Genomic DNA, 24,289 nt, shown 5'->3' with positions numbered 1-24,289 from the left:
CAACAAGGAAATTAGCGTTTTGTTGTTGAGCTATGCGCAATTTTTCCGCTACCAACTAACAAGACGAATGTACACATCAAGAATGCCTACAAAAGCAAAAAGTCAACTGACTAACACGGGGGCCTTGACGAGATTTGGTAACCGCATCACATGCCTACAGGGATTGTCTGTGAATTCGGCAGTGGGCGTCTGATTTCCCTTATTCGGATTACGTTAATTAGCTAGACTGCCAAGAAACAAGGACAGCTCTCATGCGTGCTTATTTACATAATTTTGTGGAACTATTATGCTAATTTTGCTCGAATTGGCGAATTGTGATAATGCATCCCTGAAAATAAGAGACCTCTCTAATTTATTTTTATTCACCTTCTTATGTAACGCAATGTGCGATTAAAAATTAAATTGTAATTTGCGACTTTTTTATTTTCAATTTAACTAATCAGAAAAAATACATATGGGAAAACATCGCAAATCACAGTTGACGGTTATAATCACGCGCTTAATTAGAAAAAATATTGCTTTAAGTGTCGTAATGAATTAATCGGCCATAAAAGCCTGAGCTAATTATTACCCACAGCCGAGAAGTTTATTCTTCGTGAGCAATTCAGCGTTTCAGCGCGAAAATGTGTTAGGCGTAAATTGCGAGCTGTGCCCGCGTTTCAGCGGCTCACTCTCTCCTCTAATTCAGCCCCGTGTATAAATTCCCTTCCGTAAAGAAGTCGTAAAATTCGCGACTTGTAATTAAAACGCGCCCGGCTGCTTAATAAACAGCGGAGCGAGAGAGCGCGCGCTGAATGTGTGCAATCGTCAGCGCGACCAAACGCATGCACATAGCGTCTCGAGTCTTGAATTCTAGTTTATTGTTGGCGGGGTGCTTTCGCTGCAAAGTCAGGTGCGCTGCCAGCTTGTCCCTATACTCCCTGTCATTTACATCTTGTCATACCCGTGCAAACAACCTGACGCTTTTAATAGAATTCCCACTTTATCGTTCGTAGCAGGGCTGCAATACGAACGACATTTTGCGCCTCCTTGGAAATGAATTTATTCGCAGTCGAGGAGCACTCGCACTCGCTTCTATTATATAATAATGGAGGGAAGGAGGAAATAACAATCCTTTTATATCATTTATCAAGTGATTTCTAAATATACATATCACTGCCACTACCATTAGTATTATACCGAATTTTATAGAAAATTATTTAAATTCAAACCCTTTTTACACAATGATTTTGTATTTTCACAGTTTTTAATTAAATACACTCATCAATTAACCATTTATTTGCTGGATGAAAAATAATTAGATCCTTTTCAAATTTCTTAGCCATCGGCATTCCAGCATTTTGCAATTATCTCTTTTGTATAAACAAATTAATTTCCTCTGAACAATAATTCGCACATTTAGTATGTTACTGAGAAGTAGATTCTTCTACTTTTTTTCAAATCTGAACCATCTATTTTCTCTAAAATAAATTTTAATTTTACGTAATGATTTCTTCTGGCCAGAATAATAATTTTAATGTAGAAAATGTATGGTATTGGAAAGATTTTTTATGTTATATTTTATATTAAAATTTAAAATAATTTGTAAGTTTTGTGAAGAGAAATCACCCAACTATTTGAGGCCACTGTAAATACATTTAATTATTTCAACCCGTCGAAGGAACTGTTTACCTACAACCTTATCATAAAGGAAGAAAATCAAGAGTTCAAAAAATGAAACATTCAAAGATCTGTCTCGACGCAAAGACAGTTAAAAAATTCGGTGTGACCCGCGTGTTTGCCAAAAACTAATGTTTCATTAGAGATATTTTTAAGGCTTATTTACAAAGAAAAATGTATTTTATCTTAATTAAAAAACTATAATTGACAAGTGACATTTTAACTTTTAACGCTAATCTAGCTGAAAAAGAACTAGCAAGAAATGGATCTGCGCACTTCATAATAACTACAAGAGCTCGATTTTTTTCTTTTTTTGGCTCTTTTGGCAGGACCACCCTTTTTGTGTCCGATTCTTCTTTTTCCATCAAATGGTCGTTGAGCTGCATCGGAGACAATGGAGTCGGCCGCACCAGTCCCCAAATCGTCAAACTCGGCGATCATTTGGCAACGCGAGTGCGCGCCTTTTTGTCGCTGGGGAGCCGCAGAGCGACACGCGCCGAACAGCAGCCCTCGCTCGAATTTCGCAATTTTTTTCCATTCCAGTGTTCATCATCTCTCGGGCGCTGTGCTAATGACGCTGGTTTTTGACGGATTGCCCCGCCCCATTGGTGTATTCTTTGCACATAATTTATTATTATGCGAGCTTCGAGTCCCCTCTCGTTTTCTGCCACCGCATATACTCTCTGCTCGATTTGCTCCCATTGTCGGCAGCCAACGATCAAAATTCTGCGCTCGCCATAACTGAGCCCATTTGCAGTTTCACTTAAGTAAATGACAGCTCTCGACAGATTAAATTTTTGGATCAAAATAATGCTAATGGTGACGAAAGTGGGGTACCGCCAATGATTAAAAACTGCATTTTTGTGATTTTATTGTTTTATATTCTCATCCAAGTCACAAGTACATTAATGGTACTAAATTAGTCCTACTTTTAAACGAAGCTGATAAAAGGCTAAAAACCAATAAATTGGACCATTCATCGTAATGCACCCGTTGTAAAGCAAGTATGAATAATCTTGACGTTTGCAAACATTAAATCTTGCCACAATACTGCTCTAGGAGAGTGGGAAATAGCGCGGCGGTGCAGTCTTTGAGCGACGTTGGCAAGCCGTTCCTTGGTTTGACGACCCTGAATGACAACGCTCGCTGACCAAAAACACTTCGTGTCGGGGGGCGGCTGGAGGCAGGGGGTGCTGGCTGCTATCGCCTCTCAGTACTCGGTATTCGACCTTCAATGATTCTCGCGCGGGCGTGTTGAAATCAGTTTAAAAGATAGAAAAATGTTATTTGTGGTTTTTTCCACTATAAACTTGCAGTTTCATTATTTATCATCACTTTCCTAAAAAAAAGTAGATTTCTGTACCCATTTATATCAATTTTAGTAGAACTCTAAAATTTACTGAAAATGAAAAAAAAAACGATCTGACCTTTAAATGGTTAATGGCGACACAAAAAATAAGGAAAAAGTGGCATGTTTTATGGAAGGAGTATCAATAAAAACATCTAAGAGCATGTAATACTAAATCACGCTCGACTTTCATTTGACTTAATGCACCAAATATAGGGGGTCGAATTAGTAGAGCTATAAAAAAGTAGAACCTCGCAATCGCAGAGACCGTAGTCTATATACATTGCCTGCAATCCCAATTCCAGCGCTGACAGCGATCTTTTGTCGTGAAACGAAGCTAGCAGCCCAAAGTCGTCGCACTTTTTCGGGTGCTTGCGTGTAACAATGGCCCACGGTGGTGCCGGTGACAGGTGACCCGAGGGTCACGCGAAAGGAATTGAACCGACCTATGTCTCGCTGTGTGTCTGCTGGAGAAAGGAGAGCAGAGACTCAATCAGCACCCCTGGCGGGCTCATTTGGCCAAGATGTATGGCGCAAAAAGCGAGACTCCGCTCGTCCAAATTAATGATGCGGCCAATCAAGCGAAGCCAAATTAATTTCCAGCACGGCCTGAAAGAGAGATTCTGCACAAAAACACGTCGGGAGCGGTCCAAGGGGCGGTTCACCGCCGCTGATTGAATTTGCGGGGCCGCCGCTGTTCGGGGCTGTTATTTATTAGCTTGCACTTCTTTGTGCCTGCTTGTCTTTTAGTTCAGTCTTTTTGACAAAAGTGCTTTCACTGAAGATGGCTTTGAAGTGAAGGTATAGGGGAGCTTTATTAAATCACCGCTAAAGCTTGAATGGGCGAAATTTTTGATCACTCCAAGGAATGTTTTGCTGTTTGCTTTCCAGATAGGCAGCATACTTGGTGTTTAGAGCGAGAAGAATGGATTTAAGATAAGTTGGTTGCGCGCGAGGTTTGGGGCGGCAGACTGTGCTGTATCTTAATTTGGCCCGAATGCATCTCGACACAATATAATTCCCGAGCCGAAAGCGGCGAGTGCTGTTACACGCTGGAAAAAAAGATAAGCCAGCAGCAGCAGCAGCACTCTCACTCTGTTGAATCGTCGAGTGGAATCTTGTTCGCGGCATCTGCCTCGAAATCACGTCCAACACCCGCTGATTTGCATTTCGCCCTCATCGCAGCCACTCAGACATGAAATTGACAGAGAGTCGACGACAAAACGCTCATTTCGCTCACTCGAGCCTCTTTGCTGCGCGAGCATTCCGCCCTGCTTCGTCGATAAAAGACAGACAGACGCGCGAGATAAGAAACAAAAAAAGAGCCTATACAGCGTAGATCTTAATTCAAGAGCCGTAAAAAATCAATGCTTCTCGCCGGAAGCCTTTTATTTATTTTATACTATACATGCCACGCGCAATTTAGCGCCGTGGAGGGTGTGTTTTATTGTCCGGCTGGCGAGCAGAGATCTCACCCCTGGCGACGAGGGTGCTTTTGAAAGAGGCCCGCGCCGAGCGAGCGACCACGGCCAGGCTGCCAACGCGGTATATCTGTAAATCTGCCGCACAGCACACAATTAGGGCCGCCTCGCTGCTTTGTTTCGGATTTCGAGTGTCTTCCGTTTGTTTGTGACACCTCGAAACTTTACAAATTAATTACAAAAGAGACCGTGTTGCCGAGAGCCTCGACGTATCATATATGCGCTCGCTCGGTGTTCTGCCCTGTAATTAATGGCCCGGCTTGAACCACCCCCAATAACTCTTGTATCCCTTCCCCGGGAGCACAATCATTTATTCACAAGACTTAGAGCGGCTGGAATTTCGGATGTTCGCTCTTTTGTCTCGCAAGTGCGACCAGCCCATTCCTGTCATAACACTTTGGCAAGGGACCGAAATTCTTTAGAGATTGGCCGGATGGAATTCTCTCGATTCTCCGGCCCACTTCAGCCACTGCCCTTTAGTGCCGTAATTTAATGTGGGGAGGTATTACAATACGAATTTTCCTCCGCCTCAAAACTAAACTCTGCCATATATTCAGCGTACATCGACTTATGAGTTTAGTTTTGGGCTTTACCTTAAAGAGCTCCTGAAGTATAAGATTGTCGCCATTCGAAAATAATTGTTGGGTTTAAATTGTTAGGAAGACCTTTTAAATGTTGTATCCTCAATGAGGATGGTGGACACTGGATAAGACAATCGACTTGGATCCTAGTTACTTTGCTATTGTTCGCAAATAATGGCGAGTATAACTAGGATCTAAGTCGACTGTCGTATTCTGTGTCTACCATCCTTAATCCTCAATTGTTAATTCAAAACGGTGATAATCGTGCTCTTCAGGGGACTTTTTAAGTACTCCTGAATTTAAAGAAATAATTTATGCCTCTTCTCTTCAAATATTATCTAAAAAAATGTGTCAAGCCTAAATTCTCCCCAGCGTGACAAAGTCGGTTCCAAATATTTGATGCTAAGCGTGCGGCGAGCAATGTTTCCCCAATGGACGTTGTATTTTATTTTAGCAAGTAGGAGCTTCACACCTTTGGATATATCAATCCACGTTCTACAGATAATTTGTTGCTATAAATTCTTAACTCGTTGAACAACAAATATGTATCATTTAAGGAAGGCGAAATCATGCAATGGACAGTAAACTATAAAATGTGGATCCATTTACTCGTTACGCTATTTAAATGTTGTTCATTGCTATCTAGTAAACCAAAGTTGCTTTGCTTTGGTTTCTGATGAATACAAAAAAATCGATATGCTCGTTCACAGAATCAAACGTGTTTTCTCACTGGCAAAAAACCACATTAACATTCTAGGGAGCATCTTTTTACGAAGGGTTTAAAGAGGGCACGTGATGAGTGTGTGGGCGGCGAGGGCGGTTTAATTGCCTGCATATTATGCGCCAGGCGGGCGGCTAGGTGTGTGTTAGGGTCAAATAATTAAAACCGGGCGTAGGTTCGCGCCGGGAAAATGCAGTTTACGAGAGTCCGCGGCCGTAACTCTGCTGCAGGTGTGTCGCCTCATTTTCAATTAGGCAGTGCACTCACGTTCGGTGTCACCGACTCCGCCGTGCTGCGTGCTCCACATCGCGCCTCCCTCATTACGGAGGCGCCCAGGCAGCCAGCCAGCAAGCCACCCCTCTGTTGAAAATCACGCCCTTGCCCTGCCTGTTAAAAATTGCAATTCGTTTGGCCTGGAATAGAGAATGAAATGAGCGCCAGCAGAGCTCGTGCTCAGCAATCTAGTTAAAACTTAAAATGGGCTGCACACCTGAACGCATTGAAGTTTTCGCACTTAAATTTCCTTATCATTAATGAGGAAAAACTTGGAAAAATCTTGACTGATATAAAAAAGTATTCAATCGGGGAGAAAAAAATTTGAAGTATGCAACCTGCGCATCTCAGGTGCACAGATAGTTGCATAGTTGTGTTATAGTCTGGTTTTTATATCGCAGACTAACTTTTGTTGTGTCTAGTGGTAGTGCGATTTAAAAGATGTATCTGCGAGTTCACAAAATTTGTTTTCGTGTCAAATTCAATTGAATTCTCCCCCTCTATATTGCATTTGTTCCGCTGTAATTATTTAAAACCATGGAAAGTGGTTAATAAATGCTCCCGTGAGTATCAGATTTTGTCGGAGAGTTTTCCTTAATAATGTACGCTTGCCTAAAGCTGGGTCATCGATTCTGTTCCAGATTGGCAACTTATTCAACCCCCTCGGCGCGTATACGGTGATATCACCGACAGAGCTAAAATATGGCACATTTGGTGCTAGCCTCTTTGGCTCGAAAAGTTTAAAGGCCTTCTAACGAAACGAGCTTGGCCAGCTTTAAAAAATATCTACTTTTGAGCACTTTTGAGAAGGACGTACGGACGTGCCCCACAACAGAAAAGCGTTGTTTGGCCAGTTGTTTTCACCTTCCTCGAGCTGCTACTATTATACCACCGCCGCTCGCGTGCGCCTCTATGTTTATTCCTGAAAAGCGACCTGGCATTCATTATTTTGCAGTCTCCACTTTGGCAAGCGCTGAATTTGGAACAATATGGTTGCGTTTCCCAAGAGAAAAATCGCAGCAGCGGCAGCCATTCGACATTTAGAGTCGCAAGTTTCATCCGCCGGTGGCCGACCGGGTCGTTTCATTTCATCGCGATGACTCTCGAGGGTAATTTTCGACTTTTCGCTGCTCATGAATGAATGATCGGCTTTGTCATTCATTTAGAGTGCGAACTTGAATAAACATTAATACCGTCCGGAAGGAGGCCGCCACGTGCGCCTTTGTTTCTTGGATCGTCCGCACCGGTCGAGGGGGACGCCGTGAATATTTCACGGGCCTTTTGCTTTTATAAAAATTACCCGCCCACCCTGCAAGTGACGTGCCTCGAATAATTCGCAGTCAACCCCCGTCCCAGCCATTTGCCGTTCCTGCAGCCTATTAATGCAGCTGCCGAGCCCACCAGAAAGAAAAGTTGCTTGCAAAGCACAAGCCAGCCGACCCTTCACTCAAACGCTTGTTTCGCATCTACTCTCGTCCCAATTATTACATCTTGCGCGGCTATATTACAACGTCCAATTACAACGCAGCTGATGGCTTCAACAACCGTAGGCAAACTTTATCTAGCTATAAATCCATGCAGCAGATTACTCAAGATTTTGGTTTCTTTATTCCAACTTGATTTATGAGAGTAATACTACATTATTCATCTTTATTATGATGCACTTTATTTATTCAACGAAAATTTAAAGAAAGCGTTGGAAACCTGTAAACTAATGTTAACTCCACCTGACAGTGAAAATAATGTATTTTTCCATGAACTGCGCTTTGAATTTAAGTCAAGCAAAACCCAACCCGGTTAGATATTTTTGCGGTAATCTTGCCAGCGAATTAATTAAACTGCCTTGGAATTAAGTTTGCATGCTCTAAATTCACAAACGTTGCTTTATGTGCTATGTTTGTGTGTTCGTTAAGTCGCAAGAGAGCTTCTTGAACAGCTGCTGCACACTGCTTCTGCAGTAGCAAAAGCATTTTTTGCGACGGTATATTTTTGTTTCTTCGCTCCACGTCGCCGATCCAAGGCAGAAATTTTGTTTTATATTATCATCATGCAGCCGTGGCGCTAATTAACCCGTCGTCACTTTCCAGGCTTCGTGACTCCTCTCTTCTGAGCTGGCGCGAACTCTCCTTGATATTCTGAAAATACTCTTTCTTGACATACATTTTTCAACTTCTTCACAATGGCCTGAAACGACCATGCAGTGTGTGCTATAAGTATTTCTCCTTTTCTGGCTCTTTCAATGCCCGCTGGGGAAATCGACAGAAATAATTTCATTAATTAAAATCGATGTATATTATATATTTTTACTGTCAGAGTTTTTAGATCTTTGGTTCTTATGTGATATATATTTTGCAGAAATTAATTAGATTAAAAAATGGCCCCTCACAGCCTAAAATCAAATTCCTCGCCCACACAAGTTTCCATTTAAAAAGATTTGAGCTTCCGCTCTTATCAATCTCCGTATGCGGAGGTGGAGCTAGATATTTAAAGAGAGAGGTGAAAGGCCGAGCATAATTATAATTAATTTGCCAGATTGCGCGTTTAGACACCAATTAATAACTCCAGCGCGGCTGCAGGGGCGGCAAATTTTTCTTTAGCGGCTCCAATTAAGACTGAAGGTGTGAGCTGGCCGCCGGAGACTTTCTGCATAGAGACCCAATTTAAATGTGTCAGTTTGCGCGCCGAGAGCCAATTGTGTTGTGAAAGCGGCACCGAAGTTTTGCGCGCGAACAAATTAATTTGCACAATTAAGGCCTCTGGATCAAAGCAAGGGCGGTGAAGGGTTCTTGGCTGGCTGGCTGGCGTGCTGCCGACGTCCAACACAGGTCGCCGCCTCGAGTGTGTTTGCATAGGCTCTTGTTTTCTTATTTGAGCCTGCACGTCTTTTCTCATTTCACCGGGCTGCCTGCAAAAAGCGGCAAAAAGTCGAGCGCACGCACGCACACGTCTAGAAAGGGTGGAGACGCATCATCTCGTAAAAAATAATAGAAATTTTCGCCGGCCGCTCGCTTGTTTTCTCTCTCGTTATTAAAAATTCCTCACGACCGACAATTAATAAAAAAGGGGTAAAACAACGCGGTTGTTGCGATTAAAAAAGTTGTTCATTGCGCTCGGCTGATTAATTAGAAAATTCCGACGGACATCACTGGTTGCCCGGACACACAAAGTAGAGGATCAATTAATTAGCGTCAGCTGGCCGCTCCATCCATCTTGCATCACCACAGCCCGCTTGCTCTTTCCACCTGACACAGGCAGCGCAAAACGGCCCAGAATACCATTGACATGCACCAACATTATTCATTTATCAGTCACGCGAGCAACGCTAATTATTTTTACATCAATCAAACGTTATATGCGTTTGGATAAAGTTGTTTTAATCAAAACGCAAAAAAATTGGCTAGAATAGATAGTCCCTGTAGCACGTTGCAATTTGATAACAAAAAAATGTGTATGTGTCTTTCAAACCGAACGATAGATGCAGTATTGCATGACATGTTTTTACTGATAACGAGCAGCGAACAGATTTACCTAATAAAATCAAAGTTCCAGCAAATTTAAATATATTATGATTAAAAAATTGTGTTTGTAACTTTTTTGAGATTGAATTCAACCTTTCCGTTACCCATGCTCTAAGTAAAAAAGTTTCATAATTTTTTTGCATAGAAAAAATGGAATTTGGGTTTTCCAGGGGTTTTCTGAATTTTTGGTCTTAACAGTTTTGCCGAATTTTTGTATATTAGTATTGTCTGTATGTCATTTTTTTTTGAAGTTGCTACTTTACTCTGAAAGCGCATTAAAAATTCTTTAAAATGGCAATGTCTTTTTTTGCAGGACCATTGCTTCAAATCATTCTAATTCCGAGTCTTGTTTTATTTATTTTCACAACGTTATTGTCAAATATTGCGCAGCTCTAAATGAATTTTATTTATTAAATTGGTTAATCAATTTGTTTAAAGTGTTGAATTGTGAGTGCTTTCCATGCATCCTTGATCAATAATAATTATTTTCATTTCACAGTTTTCGGGAAGCAAAAGTCTATTTGCGAGCTCAAATATTCATCGAGGAAAACTTCATTTCCTGTGTTTCATTATTTTCTAGCATATTACTGCGATTATGCCATATTTAGTACGATTCTCGCTCTATTGAAATCACTCAGTATTCTGCACAACTGTGTGCAGTCGAAAGACATAACTTGCCAGCACGTATTTAATTTTAATGTTCACATAAACACAGAGTGGGGCGTGCGGATTGTAACTGGCCGCGCGAGCTATGTTCATAGAGCGAGGTGCTGTGATTATTTATTTAGCGGCCAGAACTCTTTTCACGCGCGCGCGCGCGTGTATTTGCGCAATAAACACAAATATATTCTCGGTCGGCCACATTACCATAAGGACATAAATATGCTTATGAATGCTCTGTGTGATACGCTGTTTTGATGTGCACTATTAAAGGTACAGACTAACTCGGCTCGCGACACCCACGTCGGTGGCACTATTGGAAATAATAACGCGCGCCCGCGCGGATGTTAATTTATGGCTGCGAGCTGGTGATATCAACACAAAAAAGCCGACTGGAATTGACTTTTCCATTTTTATTCATAATGCACACATGCATGTATTGATTGATAAGGAATTGGCACGCCATGTGTCGGACGCTGGAAATGGCTGCCAAGGGCGAACGTTCGGAAAAATTGAGCCAAAACATCCGAGATGAAATCGTGCGTGCAGTGCTGTTGTGTACATTTGAATATTTATGAGTGGAATCAAATAGTAAATTACGCAGTTTTGCCGTATTGTTTTCGGACCGGCGAAAGTATGTACACAATAGCTATTTTGGCAAGCGGTTGCCTATTTTTTTCCAGCGGAGTCGCGATTGAGCCGCCCGCGTGTTGAATTCACAGCAAGCTAGGTCGATAAAGAGGATATTTATTCGCATGACCCAGACAGGTGCGGCCTGAATGGTGCCAGGACGAGGGTGGCACCAAACCAAGGGTGGAACTACAACCCTCGCTCTAAAAATTGGCCACTGACTCACTAAGGCCGTCGGAGAAACTGCGAAACACGTGAAAATGTGCCAAAGCCGATATTCAGAGTCACGACGGATTATCTCCACGTCATAATTTCTCGTTTTTTCCTTCCTCCAGGGGATTGGGCGTTTATGCTTTCAATATCTGGAATCTGCACAACTTTTCCTCGATAAAGTGCAGATTACTCATCGAGTTTACAACGGAGGCAGAATCGGAATGACGCATCAAAATCTCCAGTCTCCGCGGGGAGGTTTCGCAAGTGGGTGGGGGGCGGCTCGAGCGGTTTGCATATGCACTTGAGGGGTGGCTGGTCTGATCAAACAGTGATTATTTGCAAGTCAGATACAAATACTCGTGCGCGCGTGTATGCCGATCGCGGGAAAGCGCCGACGCCAGCAGTAATAATGCTCAAGAATGTTTACACGCGGATTTTCGAGATGCAAAAGCAGCGAAAAGCAAAAAGAAGCGCGCCGCTCTCACCCGCCGCCGCAACCATTGAAAACAGATTTTGCTGTTGAGCCGCTCACTCGTCAACCAAAACAGCGATCCTGCAGAATCACGCACAATAAATAATCCCCGCAGGAGACTGACTGCGACAATCGTTGTGCCTCATTGTCCGCGACAAGCAGCCTCTTGATGCAAACAAGGCAACTCGCTCTCTGCTGTCGATTCTCGCTGCTCGATTTATGGCAATTGCGGGAGAGAGAAACCTTTTTTAGGTATGAAATATTAAGCTGATTGTACAGGGGGAAATTGCGATAGTTACAGTCACACTTCATTCACAATCAGTGTACTATCCTTTTTGCAGTGAAGTGTCGCACGCCTCACGCCCGAGATGGATCACAAATAATGTGTTGTTATTTTGGCTCTTTTGATAATACTAATTTTTTAATCAATAAATTCGATCATTGAAGTTTTTATTGCTTTTACTTCATTACTTATGATATTGTGTGAATATGATGAATTTTAAAATACTCAGTTCACTAGAGTCATAATTAATTATTCAGTTTTATTTTATTCCCCTCCTAAATATTACTAATTATTTTCCCTCTGTTATAAAAAAGGTATTTTTATTTTATTTTTGTTGTTGTTGTTTTGAATGTGTGGATATGGGGGATAGTTGCCCTGCTGATCCGCAATAAAAATGACTTTTGAATCTAAATACTTGTAAATGATTACAAAATATTATATTGTCATTATCTCTAATTTCATCTCAAAATCACGGTGAACAAGATTTTTTTTAATTATGTGACTTTGAAACTGCTGAGTACTTCAGCTAGAGAAGCTGTTTTCTCCAGGGCTACACGCTGATTTTGATGAAGCTTGCTTTGCATGTTATCAGACTGCAGAACAACGCCCTAAGTATCTTGGAGCGCGTAATAACTTTGGTCCAAACCCTTGGGGTTCCATAGAGAGAGCAAAGTTGTAAAGTAGGCAACCTGCTCGACGTTGTTGTTTCGCTGTTGCATTAACTTCATTAATGCAATGGAATGGCAGCTTCAGCAACAGTGCTGCTAACATCTTACCGCTTAACTCTCATGTCCGATTTACACACTGTACGTGGTATGAGTCAGAGTCGGGAAAGGAGGATTGGATTTATCTGGATTAATTTCGCCTTTCGCTCTGCTTTTATCGAGAGCTTTTAAAAGGCCGATGCTTTTATTATCTCCGCATAATGAAAAATTCATCAGACCGAGAAAAGTTGCGTTGTGAATTTTGCTCGGAAATAGTTAAAAGCGCGCAAAACTGGGGTGGCGCGCTAATTAATTTTTTAAGCGGTCTCCAATTTTGGTGGGAAGGAAATTTGTGCCTGTTTAGCGTTTTGATATTAATTACCCAAACACGCCTAGCAGCGAGAACCAGGGTGGGCAGGCTGGCGGGCGACGGAACGTATACGAAACACAATAGTGTAGGCGTGACGTCAGCAGCGGTGCCCAGCAGCAGCAGCGGCAGCAGCTTCTTTCGGGCCCCATGTGCGCCAATCTTTTTATTCCGCCCTCCATCCACGCGACTAAATTAATTATCTGGGCACGATAAATCTCGAAAAACTCTCAGGCCAATATTGATCGGCATTAAAAAGTTTGTGTACACAAGACAAGATAATCCACATTTGTTGCTTCACCTGCCGCAAATTAAACTTTTAATGCCTTCAATTTGCGGATGAATATAACTTAAGAGGCCGCATTACGCGTACGCCGCCTTCTCTTGCTTGTTTACCGCATACCCTGTTGCGCTAATAAGCCGCAAAAACGCGTAACAAATGAACGTTTTAATTTAAACAATTAATCTCGCTCACTCAAATCATTTTTCCTGAATCTTTTCGTCCGGGAAACTTCGTGTAACGTTGAAAGCATCGTTTCTGCAAACGACGAATAATCAAAGTTTCCGGCTTTGCATTTTGTAAATTTTCGCCTGGCAGCTTTTTCGCACCTTTTCCATTTACGTGCAGGAAATCAAGTCGACTCTGTTACGCTGCTCGTCTTACAGTCGCGAATTTATTACCGTGTCAGGTCTGACAATAAAATAAGCCAACTGCAAAACTTTTTACTCCGCGCGAAGTTTCTCCATAAAAACAACAACCATAACGTGGTTTGGAAAGCCCCAATTATCATATCCCGAAATGCAAACTCGCCTCCTCTCCCACGCGCACTTATTTCCCCTACTTCCACACATGGGACTCGCACCGCCGATGAAACTTTTCGGCCCGGGAAACACTATACACTTGCGTAATGCCTTCCGTGGAAAAAGCGTCTATTAAGGCTCCATTAGCATTTGAAAACCATTCTGAGTACGCTGGAGAAGGGCTAGATGCCGCGGAATGGTACGAGAACTGGGTTCATTCTGCGTAATGACATTAGAAATTCTATGATATGCCCGTGTTTAAATAATCCTTCCCCGTCATTTCCCCTTGCATTTTGGCAAACCGCCGCTTTGTCAAACAAACTGCCTGGCACCGGCGGAAAATAATATTTAAAAATATGTAGCTATATAAAGTAACAAGATAAAACAACCTCTTCTGGAACTGGTGAATATAAGTTATACAATTAATCAAATGAATAATTGCCCTGTGTGCACACTGAAGTAAATAAGAATATATATGTTCTATTTTTAATTTTATAGACTTTTGGGAATAAAATTATTCCTGTTACAAGTGGAGTGATACAGGGCAACAATTGAAAATTATTATATATTGTTGGTCGATTACTGATCGCTTCAAAAATTCACCACACTTGACCATTTTTCTATGTCAGATTTCGACTCATTCCAACGAAATCTATCCTACGGCACATTCCTAATGCCTTTAATAGTATAGCACCTTGTCGGGGAAGAAAATTAGAGACTTGTACTCGTTATTGAAAAACTTTGCAACTACTTTCTCAAACATTTACAGTTCTATGTGGCAAAAAGTTTGACTCTAACTTTATTCTAAAAGATTGGTTTGTGTAATGTCAACAAGGATTCTTCTGGGTTTTGTATTATTTTTCCTCTTTTACTTATAGTTCTGTGCTTATTCCTTTGGACTAAAGTTTCAGGAACAATTAAATTGAGACTATCCTTTTTTCTTTGACATTAATTAACACTCCAAAGCATTTTACTTATTCTTTGGCACTATATATTGTAGTCCTACAGACGCTCTACAAGATCAAAGCTCATATTCTCATGTTCATCCTCTTTAAAGCAGGATCCGTTGTTTGGAACTAATGAACGTATATACCATCAGTTGGTCAACAAACTAAACATGTGCATCCTTCACCCTTAGCGATGAAGTGTCCTGCTGGTACTCTCGGGTTTGCATGATGGTGGTGCACGTGTGATCGAGGCTGAAACAGATCCCGAGATACAAGACGAAGGCCACTCGTGAAACGAAAGATGAGAGGTTGTGTGTCTCTGGCGTGTGCATGGTGGCGGCCGTGCTTAAATATTTGTAGTAGTGATGCTCAATTTACGGTGTCGCTTTTTAATTTGATCGATCCCCGCGGGCGCTCTCAAAAGTGTATGTGATGCGCAATTCATGGGGATATACGGCGCTCTTGTCCCACGTTCTACCTGTGTGCCTTTTTGCGCCGTTTACTCTGTGGGCCACTCATTCAATTACAACCGGCGCTCGTAGAACATGTGGAGCGAGCCGACGTCAAAACTCGTCAAACGCAAAACTAACACGAGCCAGGGAGGAATAACACTGGCCCCGATGAGCTCGCGCGGCCATTAATTACTCAATTCCCGGCGAAAACTGCTGCGAAAAGTTGAGCCGGGCAGAGCCAAGAGTATTTTATACGTGTTTTCGACCCTTTGGGCTCGGCCGTAAAAATTATGATCACGCCTTTCGCCAGCGGTTAGCCGCAACTGCTGGGAATTTCTGTTCACTTGTCCGTTTGATATGCTAAACGTGTCGCCCAGCTTGTTTTTAAAAGCCGCCGGCCACAGCGTTTAAATGTTGGAACTGGACCGATAGACATGATATGCAATACAATATCACTGTCGGTAATTGTATCAAGTTCAGAGAAAAATCTGATGACGGTATCGTGAATCTGTGATGTCCTCGGCAGGTCAAAAGAGATTTAAAAGCATTTGTGCGCGCCAGCCAGTAAAAGCCTCAGAAAAGCGGTGGTCCGCCTTCAGAAAAAGCGTATTCACCGCGCTCGCAGACTTTTGTTTGCAGTCGAGCATATTGACAAGAAGTGGAATGGAAAAATGGACTGCATTGTTCTGTTGTCTGCAAATGGTTCGGCGTTTGAGTCGCTTTTCTCTTTCGCTGAGCATTTGCGAAACAAACATGCACGGCGTCTTTTATTTCAACGAGAGTTGGCCATTAGCGTGATTGACTGCACGGCCATGCAGAAACGTTCGTTCGCCTCGAGTGCACCCCGTCCGCTCACTCACTCGCCCGCCTGCACGCCCACTCGCACGACCGAGTCAGCGAGCAAGAGCACCGAAACAGCATTTCCTGATCGCACCATTAGTAGGCGCGCGACTCGAGACGCAATCTGCTGCGAACACCTGCGAGTAATGGACCCGAGGCGGCCACTCTTTCCTCCAACTCGCGCGCGCTACCCTTTGACACGAGAAATAATGCGTTTTCGAATCACACTGAAACGTGCGTGACCCGATCGTCGAGTGGCTCTCCAAACGATTCCTGCGCCGGTGTCCCTCCTCTTGCTAAAGGCAAGTCAGTGATTGAGCCTGCTCCACTACTTGTAAATTTGGAGCAAGGGTGGATGAAAAGAGGAAAGCCTGTGCGTGCTTCTATCGAATACTTAAATTTATGGGGATTTTGTTTGGATTAAATCGTAAATCATAATTCGCTTGAATTAATTAAAACCGTTTTAATGTCATCAGCAGAATCATTATTTTAATTATTCCTGTTTTAAAGCATACGTTTTACGTTCATTTTTCCATTGCGCAAACAGAACTCGCGGTTTTGATGGTTTGAACGACTGTAAAAGCACTCAACCTGATTCATAAGCCTTTTCATTATGTCACGCGAAACTATTATCTCTCCATACAAATTTCAGTACGATTAAACACCCGCACTCACATGGCAGTGTTTACAATCGGTGTTTCACGCACGCACGGCGGCGCGAGCATTTTAATTAATGGTACTTTCTCAATAAAAGCTGCTCGGTGAAAACGACACGGCCATGAATTTAAATTCCTTTTCGAGCCCACCACGCGAAATGCCTGCAGCCATAAATTTTGCGAGAACGCATTGGTAAATGAAATGTTTAATTTTGCAGTTCGCGGTGATTGTTTCAGGTGCTGACACGGACGGCTCAATATGAAGATTAGGGTGGAGCCACGTTATCTCGTCAGGGTGAGTTATTAATCATTCGCATTCGCTCTCGCTCCAGCCTCGCCTCACCTCACCCACCCTCATGTGCACACGTCGGGTTTGAATTAAAGTGACGATTCTCGACGGCACGCACTTTATCTGCTGGTTTATTTGCACGGGGCCCTCTTTAACGAGGCGGGCCGTCGTCTGCTATATGGGCAATAAGTCAGCGCATTCCTTGCGTGTAATTTACGCTGCTCCTCTGGGTGGGTGGGTGAGGAGGGGGCGAAAACCCCGGAATGACATGCACGACACCCTCGCCTTCTCCGTCGCAGCCTTCTGCCGAAATTAAGTTTACCCACACCAAGAGAGCAAAGTGACTTCGTTTAACGATGAAACTTTTGTTGTCGATCAAACTCAAGTTGTGCGGCTTATTTGCCGCCGGAATTTGTTAAGGGAGTAGCGAATTTTTTACAACTCTCCACGCCATGTTTACCAAAATAGACTGTGGCAGCGGACTGTGGGACTGTGCCACGATCTAACTTATTTAATTCGATTGTTCTCTGTTGTTGACTTGATTTGGGTTAATAGGCTTTTCCCTCTTGTCATCTCATGTAGTCTAGAAGCTTTAAAAATAACCAGCTTGTTTTAATTCACATTGAGTAGAAAATTAAAATCAACGTTGTTTAATGTAATCAGCACCTTGTTAAAAGCCAAGCACAGTTAAATGCATATAATCTTGAAACCTTTGCTAACAAAACATAAATGGCAATAAAAATTAATGCATCAGAAAGAAGTTTAGAATTTATCGTCTGCCGCCTCTAGTTGGCGGCAAAGACATTCACATAACAATCCTGAACTGGTTTGATTCCATTTCGCTGGCTGCTCAAGTGCACAGATTTTAGTGGCGATGATTGGTGCTGTTGGTTGGGTGGCGTTTGTCGAGGGCAGATTAAAGGGCACTCGCGCGGGAGCTTGTTGATTTGTCGTTCGTTCGCTCACTCGCCTTGTTAAATGTGTCGTGAGCGATGGAAAGAGCATCCATAAGCATAGAACGACGGTGCGACTGACAGACACATTCGAATCTGCGCGCTCTCCGGCACATTACTCATGCCCAGCAGGCCTGCAACTGACACCCGCGGCCAGAACAGTCATATTTGTGCATCGGCGTTTTATTCCCTCTGTTTTGTTTTATTATTTCCGCCCGCTGCGCGCAAATTGAATCAAAAGAAGGAGCAAAAAGCGGAGCCACTCGCTCGCTCTCTCTGCAAATGTGAAACAAAGCCCGCTCCAAAGTGCGCTTGCCAAGGCAGAATTCTGCGGTATTGTTTGGCCAAATGACTTTTATTGTGGCCGCAGCAGAAACAATCAAACGAGCCGCCCGACTAATGGCCATTAATTTTCTGGGCGAAACTCACTTAATACCCCGTTTTATTCATCGTTGGTTTTAGGAAATTGTGAGATTTTTTTCACGCCGATTAGGACGTCGCCGACGAGATGAGAGAAACTATATAAACTCTAACCAGCAACGCTCGCTTGTTTTAGAAATTTTTATAATATTTTTAGTTGTAAAAGTCAGAGATTGATTTGGTTTTAATGAAAATCTCATGCTTTAAATCTAGGAAAAAATAAAACGTCAGCACTCGTGTTTTTAAATCTGTGGATTAAATCCTAAATCGCTGGAAAGAGGCAGTGACGACCCTTTCCTCGATGAATGAATGATAATAATGGCAGTTTTCGCTCCAGCGTATCGACTAGTTGAAAGAGACATTTGTGTGTCACCGGCTGGCGTGGAAGGAAAACGTCTTTGCAGGGAAAAAAGGACCCTCTTTTACGTCAAGCTGGAAGAGGAAAGAGACCTCTATTTTCTGGGAGGAGACCCTTTGGGCTGGCGATAAAAATCGGGTTCGTCATATTTAGTGCCGGGGCCGCGCGTATCTGGTTATCGTCCACCTGTCCGACAGCTGCCAGGAACACTTTATCGGCGCCCAGTCGTATTTCTGCACGCGCGCTCTTTCATTTCTCTTGCTCCCCATGGCTGATAACACGCAAATGAAAATATTTTCATAATCGATCTCGGGTGAGCGGGATCGCCAAGGAGACCGTCCCGGCACAAAATTTCGAAACCCGCTGGCGTGTACGGCGCTCGATCGTGGAAAAGGCAAAATCTGCCTATCGCAGGATCAGCCGTCCACTGGATTATTGCTTCCCATTTCGCAGGCAAAACAAAACGATGCCTTTCCGGCCTGATGGGGAAATACCGAAGCCTTGCAAACACGGTACAAGAGGAAGCTGACTCCTTTTTTATTCAAAAGTCGACCCGCTGCACACTTGCAAGGTTTCGATTGAGTCATTGTAATACCACGAGCCCTTCCGATGTATGCATTACATTCACTTCGCACCAAGCATTGGTTTTGAAGGTGACATGCCACACAAATGCTTGCATAATATGGTTCAAGCTAGAAGGGGAACAACGACTATTATCTTCTAAGCAAAGTTTTGAGTTTCTGCGAAATGCATTTATATGGGATTCTGAAGTTTTTATGTTTTTGATGCTTTGAAATTTCAGTAAAATAATAGAAAAGCGTGCTTATTAAAATTACGTGCAAAAATCCCAAGGCATTTTAATCATAAACTTGCGTTTCATAATTATATCTACATAGCCATTATAGCACCATGCCCCCATTTTCACTCCTTTTCTCCACCTTAACCGACATTACCATGAATAGAACAGGTTTTCACAGAATATATCTTTAGAATATTTGTATTGCGGAACGTGGCGCTTAATTAAAAGCTCGGAAACCATCTTCAACCGCCTGAAAAATATGGAAATGCCCGAAGCACAAGGGCCATTTGTGCCGACCGTTGTAAAATATGCCAGGTTGAGTTCGGCCGTTCTCTAATTTGGCCCAAGCGCTAATTTGCATTTTCCTCGCATTGATTTTTCAATTAAGAGTAGCAAATTTTTTTAAATGGACGCCTTTGTTTTGCCTAATTCCGAATGAAATGCTTACGTAATTAAAGACGGTCGTGTGCGCGATTTCTCTGGCCGTGCACAGTTGAAAAGTTAAGCTCGTTAGTGAATGGGGCACATTATGAAAAGAAGAGGAGTCTCTTTCTCATCGTTGGTTGCCGGCTTTCAAAGCACCGCTTTTGGCGAAAAGTAATTAAAGAGCGGCCGCAATCAGTGGCTCAAAGTCGGTGGTTATTAATTTCGCGCCTGTTTTTGTCCGGTGTATGCTACCCGCTGGTCTCTGGTGTCGTGCGGGCCTGCACGCCAGACTAATAAGTTACGGTGCCAGCCCCGGCAGAGAGCAAATTATCCAATTTCAAAGCCGCAAAAATGCAAAGGGCGTCAGCTGGGCCAATTTGCACCACTTTCTCCCATTGTTCTTTTTCTGCAACTTGAATTAGCACAATGCTCCCATCATTTTGAGTCTATATTTTCCTTTTTGCTGTTGTTGTTGCCAACATATCGTCTGATTTAGTCACAGGGTTTTTACCGCGTTCGTTTATCTCGGAGAGAGAGATTCCTCTGCGGCGACAATCGGTGTGGCTGAGTGCGTGTGCGGTTGACACCTCCCGTGACTGATAGTTGAATGGATGGATGGCTCTCATTGCATATAATGATGCATCGCAAAAAGTCGAACGCGAACAGTAATTTGTCAGCCCGTGCCTGGAGCACATCGCCAAATTGCTCCCTTTTTCAGCTGGGACCGTTTCCATCGTCCTGCCATACAATTTGGCGCAAATTACTTTTCCTCCGTCCGAGGGAATTTCTGATTGCATCCGAGAGTGAATCGACCGGAATGTCACCAAATGGAATGGTGGGATTTAAGCTGAATGCGGTTTTCATTAGTATATTTGCTCAGTGCGAATTGATTCAAGTCAGGTGTCGATGCTCTCGTTTCATGGGCAGTCACGGCAACGAGAGCGGCTAAACGTTGCAATTCCGAGTTTCGGCCGACCCTCCTCTGATCACGATCAGCTGGTAATGAAATCACTCTCGATTATGAATCGGTCGAGAAGCAAATTGGTGTTTGTCAGTGCGGACCGAGCTTCTCATTTTCGTTGTACAAACAAATTAATGGAAAACGCGATTCGCAGGTACTAGTTAACAGAATAATGGTTGCCCGTTCCGTTAGAGCACCGTTGTTTTGCAGCACAATCTGTTCGCAAGATAATGGTGCGGGCGCGCTCAAACACACTCGGACTGGCATATAAAACAGCTCGAACGGCGTTTCGGGCGGCTACCGCATGCATGTCCACAGCTCGCCGTGTGTTGTGCTATAATTTGATTACGTCTCGAGTATCGATTGTCGAGCGGCCAGAGTGCCGAGCGAGGATAATGTGGTGGTCTCACTGCCCCGGTGAAATGTCGCCCGCATGCGAACGACTCCGTAATTTGATATACGCGCGTCCAATTATGCAAATCTGCTGCTGCTGTCGCCGCCAAGAGCCTGGCTGCACCGTCTTTGCATTTTAATTTGGCTAAAATGCAACCAGCCTCTTTCGTTGCGATGAATTTCCCGAATATTGCCTTTCTCGTGCTGCGTCCGATGGCGATATTCCCCTCAAAAGTGACGCCGCCGAGTGTATGCTAATTTTGAGCCTCGTCTGAGCATTTAATTGAGAAAATCCGCTTAAACCCTTGACTTGCAGAATGTATTCCAGTTGGCTTGGTTTATGCACTAGGATTTAGTAAAGTTGAAGTTCCCTTGAAATGGCTGGGACTAATCTCTGGCTTTCATTTTTTTCTTACCCCTATTTCAGACCAATTCTTGAAATTAATAACGCTGTTGGTCTTTAGGGAGAAAGAAAGTGGTATCGTGCAAAAATTAAAAATGGTATTAATTATTGGCTTCAATAATCGGCTGACTGAGTTGAGGACCTAGCCACTGTTAAAATTCAATTGCTGATTTTTCGAAAACCTGTTTTGCGTGAATAATTTCGTTTTGTCTCGTGTGTAACAGGGAATCTAGCAACGAAGTAAAATAAGATTTCCTGTAGGTTGATAAGTACTCACCATTTTAATATACACAAACTTTGCATCCAAATTGAATTGTGTAATTTCCTGTTGTGTCAAAAAATTTGCTTTAATACTACCCTCTATATCAATTGTAACAAGGATTTTTTGCATTTGGGAGTCTCATTCATTCCTCATTCAATGTAAACAATTATACGTAATTATTTTTATCTATTTAGTGGAGCAGATTCTCAACAAATTTAGTCTCAACAGAGGGTATCCAGATTTTGCTCAAGGGTGCCTCGTTCACTAATTAAACTCGAAACAGGAAATCAACAAGCTCGATCACGCTCGTTTCCACGGTAATTCAAACTCTCTGGCAACGAAATGCATTTCCACCCCGTGCTTGCCTTATCGTAAAATCGAATGTTATGGAACTGCAAAGCCAGCAGCGAACGGGGAGAGAACGACTGCCGTATATTCCCAGGACGCATAACTCATAATGCCAAACGCACATTCACGCACATTTATATTTGCGGTGTGTGCGTACGAGCAGTCTCCTCCCCGCATGAAGTGCGTGTGCGCCACGAAATACTAGACACATGGGCGCCGAGAATTCTCTGGTTGATGCAGCAGACTCTGAGATCGTGATCCATCATCCGCTGCTCTGCGAACGCGTTCTCTCTATGTGCCATAATATATTATTTATCGTGCAATAGATGTGCCTCCAGCGGAATTATACATTTTACGTCTTTTAGCAGCGCAAAAGCTAGAGTATGTGCTTTCTTCGTACTCCATCTATCCGTTCTGCTACAGTTGTTTTTTCCTATACGTTTTGCGCAATTTGCCTATAGCAGGGAGTGTTGTGCTGCTCGGATTTTGCTCGGAAATACTAGCAAGGCTCAAATGACAATATGAGAGCAGCAGGGACAACAGCACCGTCTGCTTGGAAAATGGGAATGAGAAGGCAGCAGTGTTCATTGTTTCCCGCTCAAGAATCTGTAAACCGCTGGCGAAAGAGGTTTTTTCAAACGTTTTTGCTTGCGATCGATTATTGCTGCCATTTTTATTATTTACTCGGCGTGAAATGTAGCCTCCCTCTGATACTTTAAAAATAATTTGCAAAATGTAGGATTCAATGCTGTTGTGTTTTCATTTGAATAATTGAAAACTGTTGGGGAGGTTTTGTTGCCATTCCAATCAATATATTATGTGACGTGACTTTATTTTATCTAGATTAGGTCACACAAAATCAGCGTTTGGAAACCTTCCGTATTTTTATTTATCCGTGAGACATTTGAATAGGAAAGACATTCTCCTCATTTCGGGCGCAAACAAAAGCTCTGCGAATAATGGCGATTGAGTTATTTCCAGCGTCATGCAGATCAAGAGCGCAAAAAGTCGAGTGTATGTGTTTGCTCCCAGCTCATTGCGTGCGCGCCGCCGCTGTGTTTTCGGTGAATGCTGATGAGGACTTCGGCGCCCGAGGTGTTTTTTATATTCAGAAAACCCACAGGGAGCGTGGCATGGGAATAAAGTACACATACAAAGCCGCGCATTCGCGTACATTTGCGCGTCGGCCGGGGCGTATAGGGAAAAAAAGGGTGCATCACGCAACACGGGTGGCGAGGAAAGCGCATCGCTGCTGTGGCTCGGCGTGTTTCAATAAGTGATGCCTTTTTATGGTTTGTTGGTGTCATATTTTGTCTCATTTGGCCCGGGGTGAGCCGCCAAATCCAGGTGCGCGCCTCAAATCCAGCCCTTTTTATGGCTGCCTGCAAATCCGGTGGCGCGACTCATCACTAAATCACCATCTACTGCTCAATATCACATGATCTACTTCCGTCCAACAACATCACATCGGCAAGCAGGAAAAAGGAAGGCAAACACGCTTGCGGATGGATAATGGTACGTCAGCAAAAAACCGCACCGCGAATCTGCCGAGGAAACGAGCAGGAATTTCACTCCGCACCCACTTGACTGGCAGCTAGGAACCGTGCAAAAGTCAAGTGTGCTCAACCCTTTGTTGTTGTCACGCAGATAAGAGATAATGAACAAAAACACGGTATGCCCATCCAGCACTCTTATCGTGCGTGCGCGCGTTTTTTCGCGTCGCGTGATCTGGTAATCGAGCCAATTATAAACATTTATTCGATTGTGTCTGTGTGTGAGTGTAATTAATTCGCAGCGGACTCGCTGACTCTTTCGGCCGCGCTCACCGCGTTTAATCGTGCCACATTTGAATATCGCGTTACATTAAACCGCAAAAACATTTGGCACGCTCCACCATAAACACATGGTTCTCTCTTGACAAAGTGAGCGAGACGCTCGCTTTTTGTGTCCCATGTGTGCATGTGTGGAAACACACTCAAACGTATCCACGTACATGGACGATAATGCGACTTGTCCAACCGCCTCTCAGCATCTGATCTAATCTAGAAGTTGGCTCTATTTTTAGATTTAT

At 43.2% G+C, this 24,289-nt stretch overlaps 1 protein-coding gene across 1 annotated transcript in view; it reads left to right on the top strand.

The window, feature by feature from the left end:
* Nucleotides 1-24,289, top strand: part of msi (musashi) — a 71,475-nt gene that overhangs the window by 404 nt on the left and 46,782 nt on the right. Inside the window, exon 2 of the mRNA XM_065475551.1 lies at nt 16,844-16,901. Coding sequence (XP_065331623.1) covers nt 16,866-16,901 — 36 coding nt within the window. The 5' untranslated portion in view covers nt 16,844-16,865. The remainder of the gene's footprint in view (nt 1-16,843; nt 16,902-24,289) is intronic.

The sequence above is a fragment of the Cloeon dipterum genome, chromosome 1 (assembly GCF_949628265.1).
Source record: "Cloeon dipterum chromosome 1, ieCloDipt1.1, whole genome shotgun sequence".
Classification (NCBI taxonomy): domain Eukaryota; kingdom Metazoa; phylum Arthropoda; class Insecta; order Ephemeroptera; family Baetidae; genus Cloeon; species Cloeon dipterum.
The sequence above is the reverse complement of the archived record's forward strand: the minus strand, read 5'-3'. Positions and strand labels throughout refer to the sequence as shown.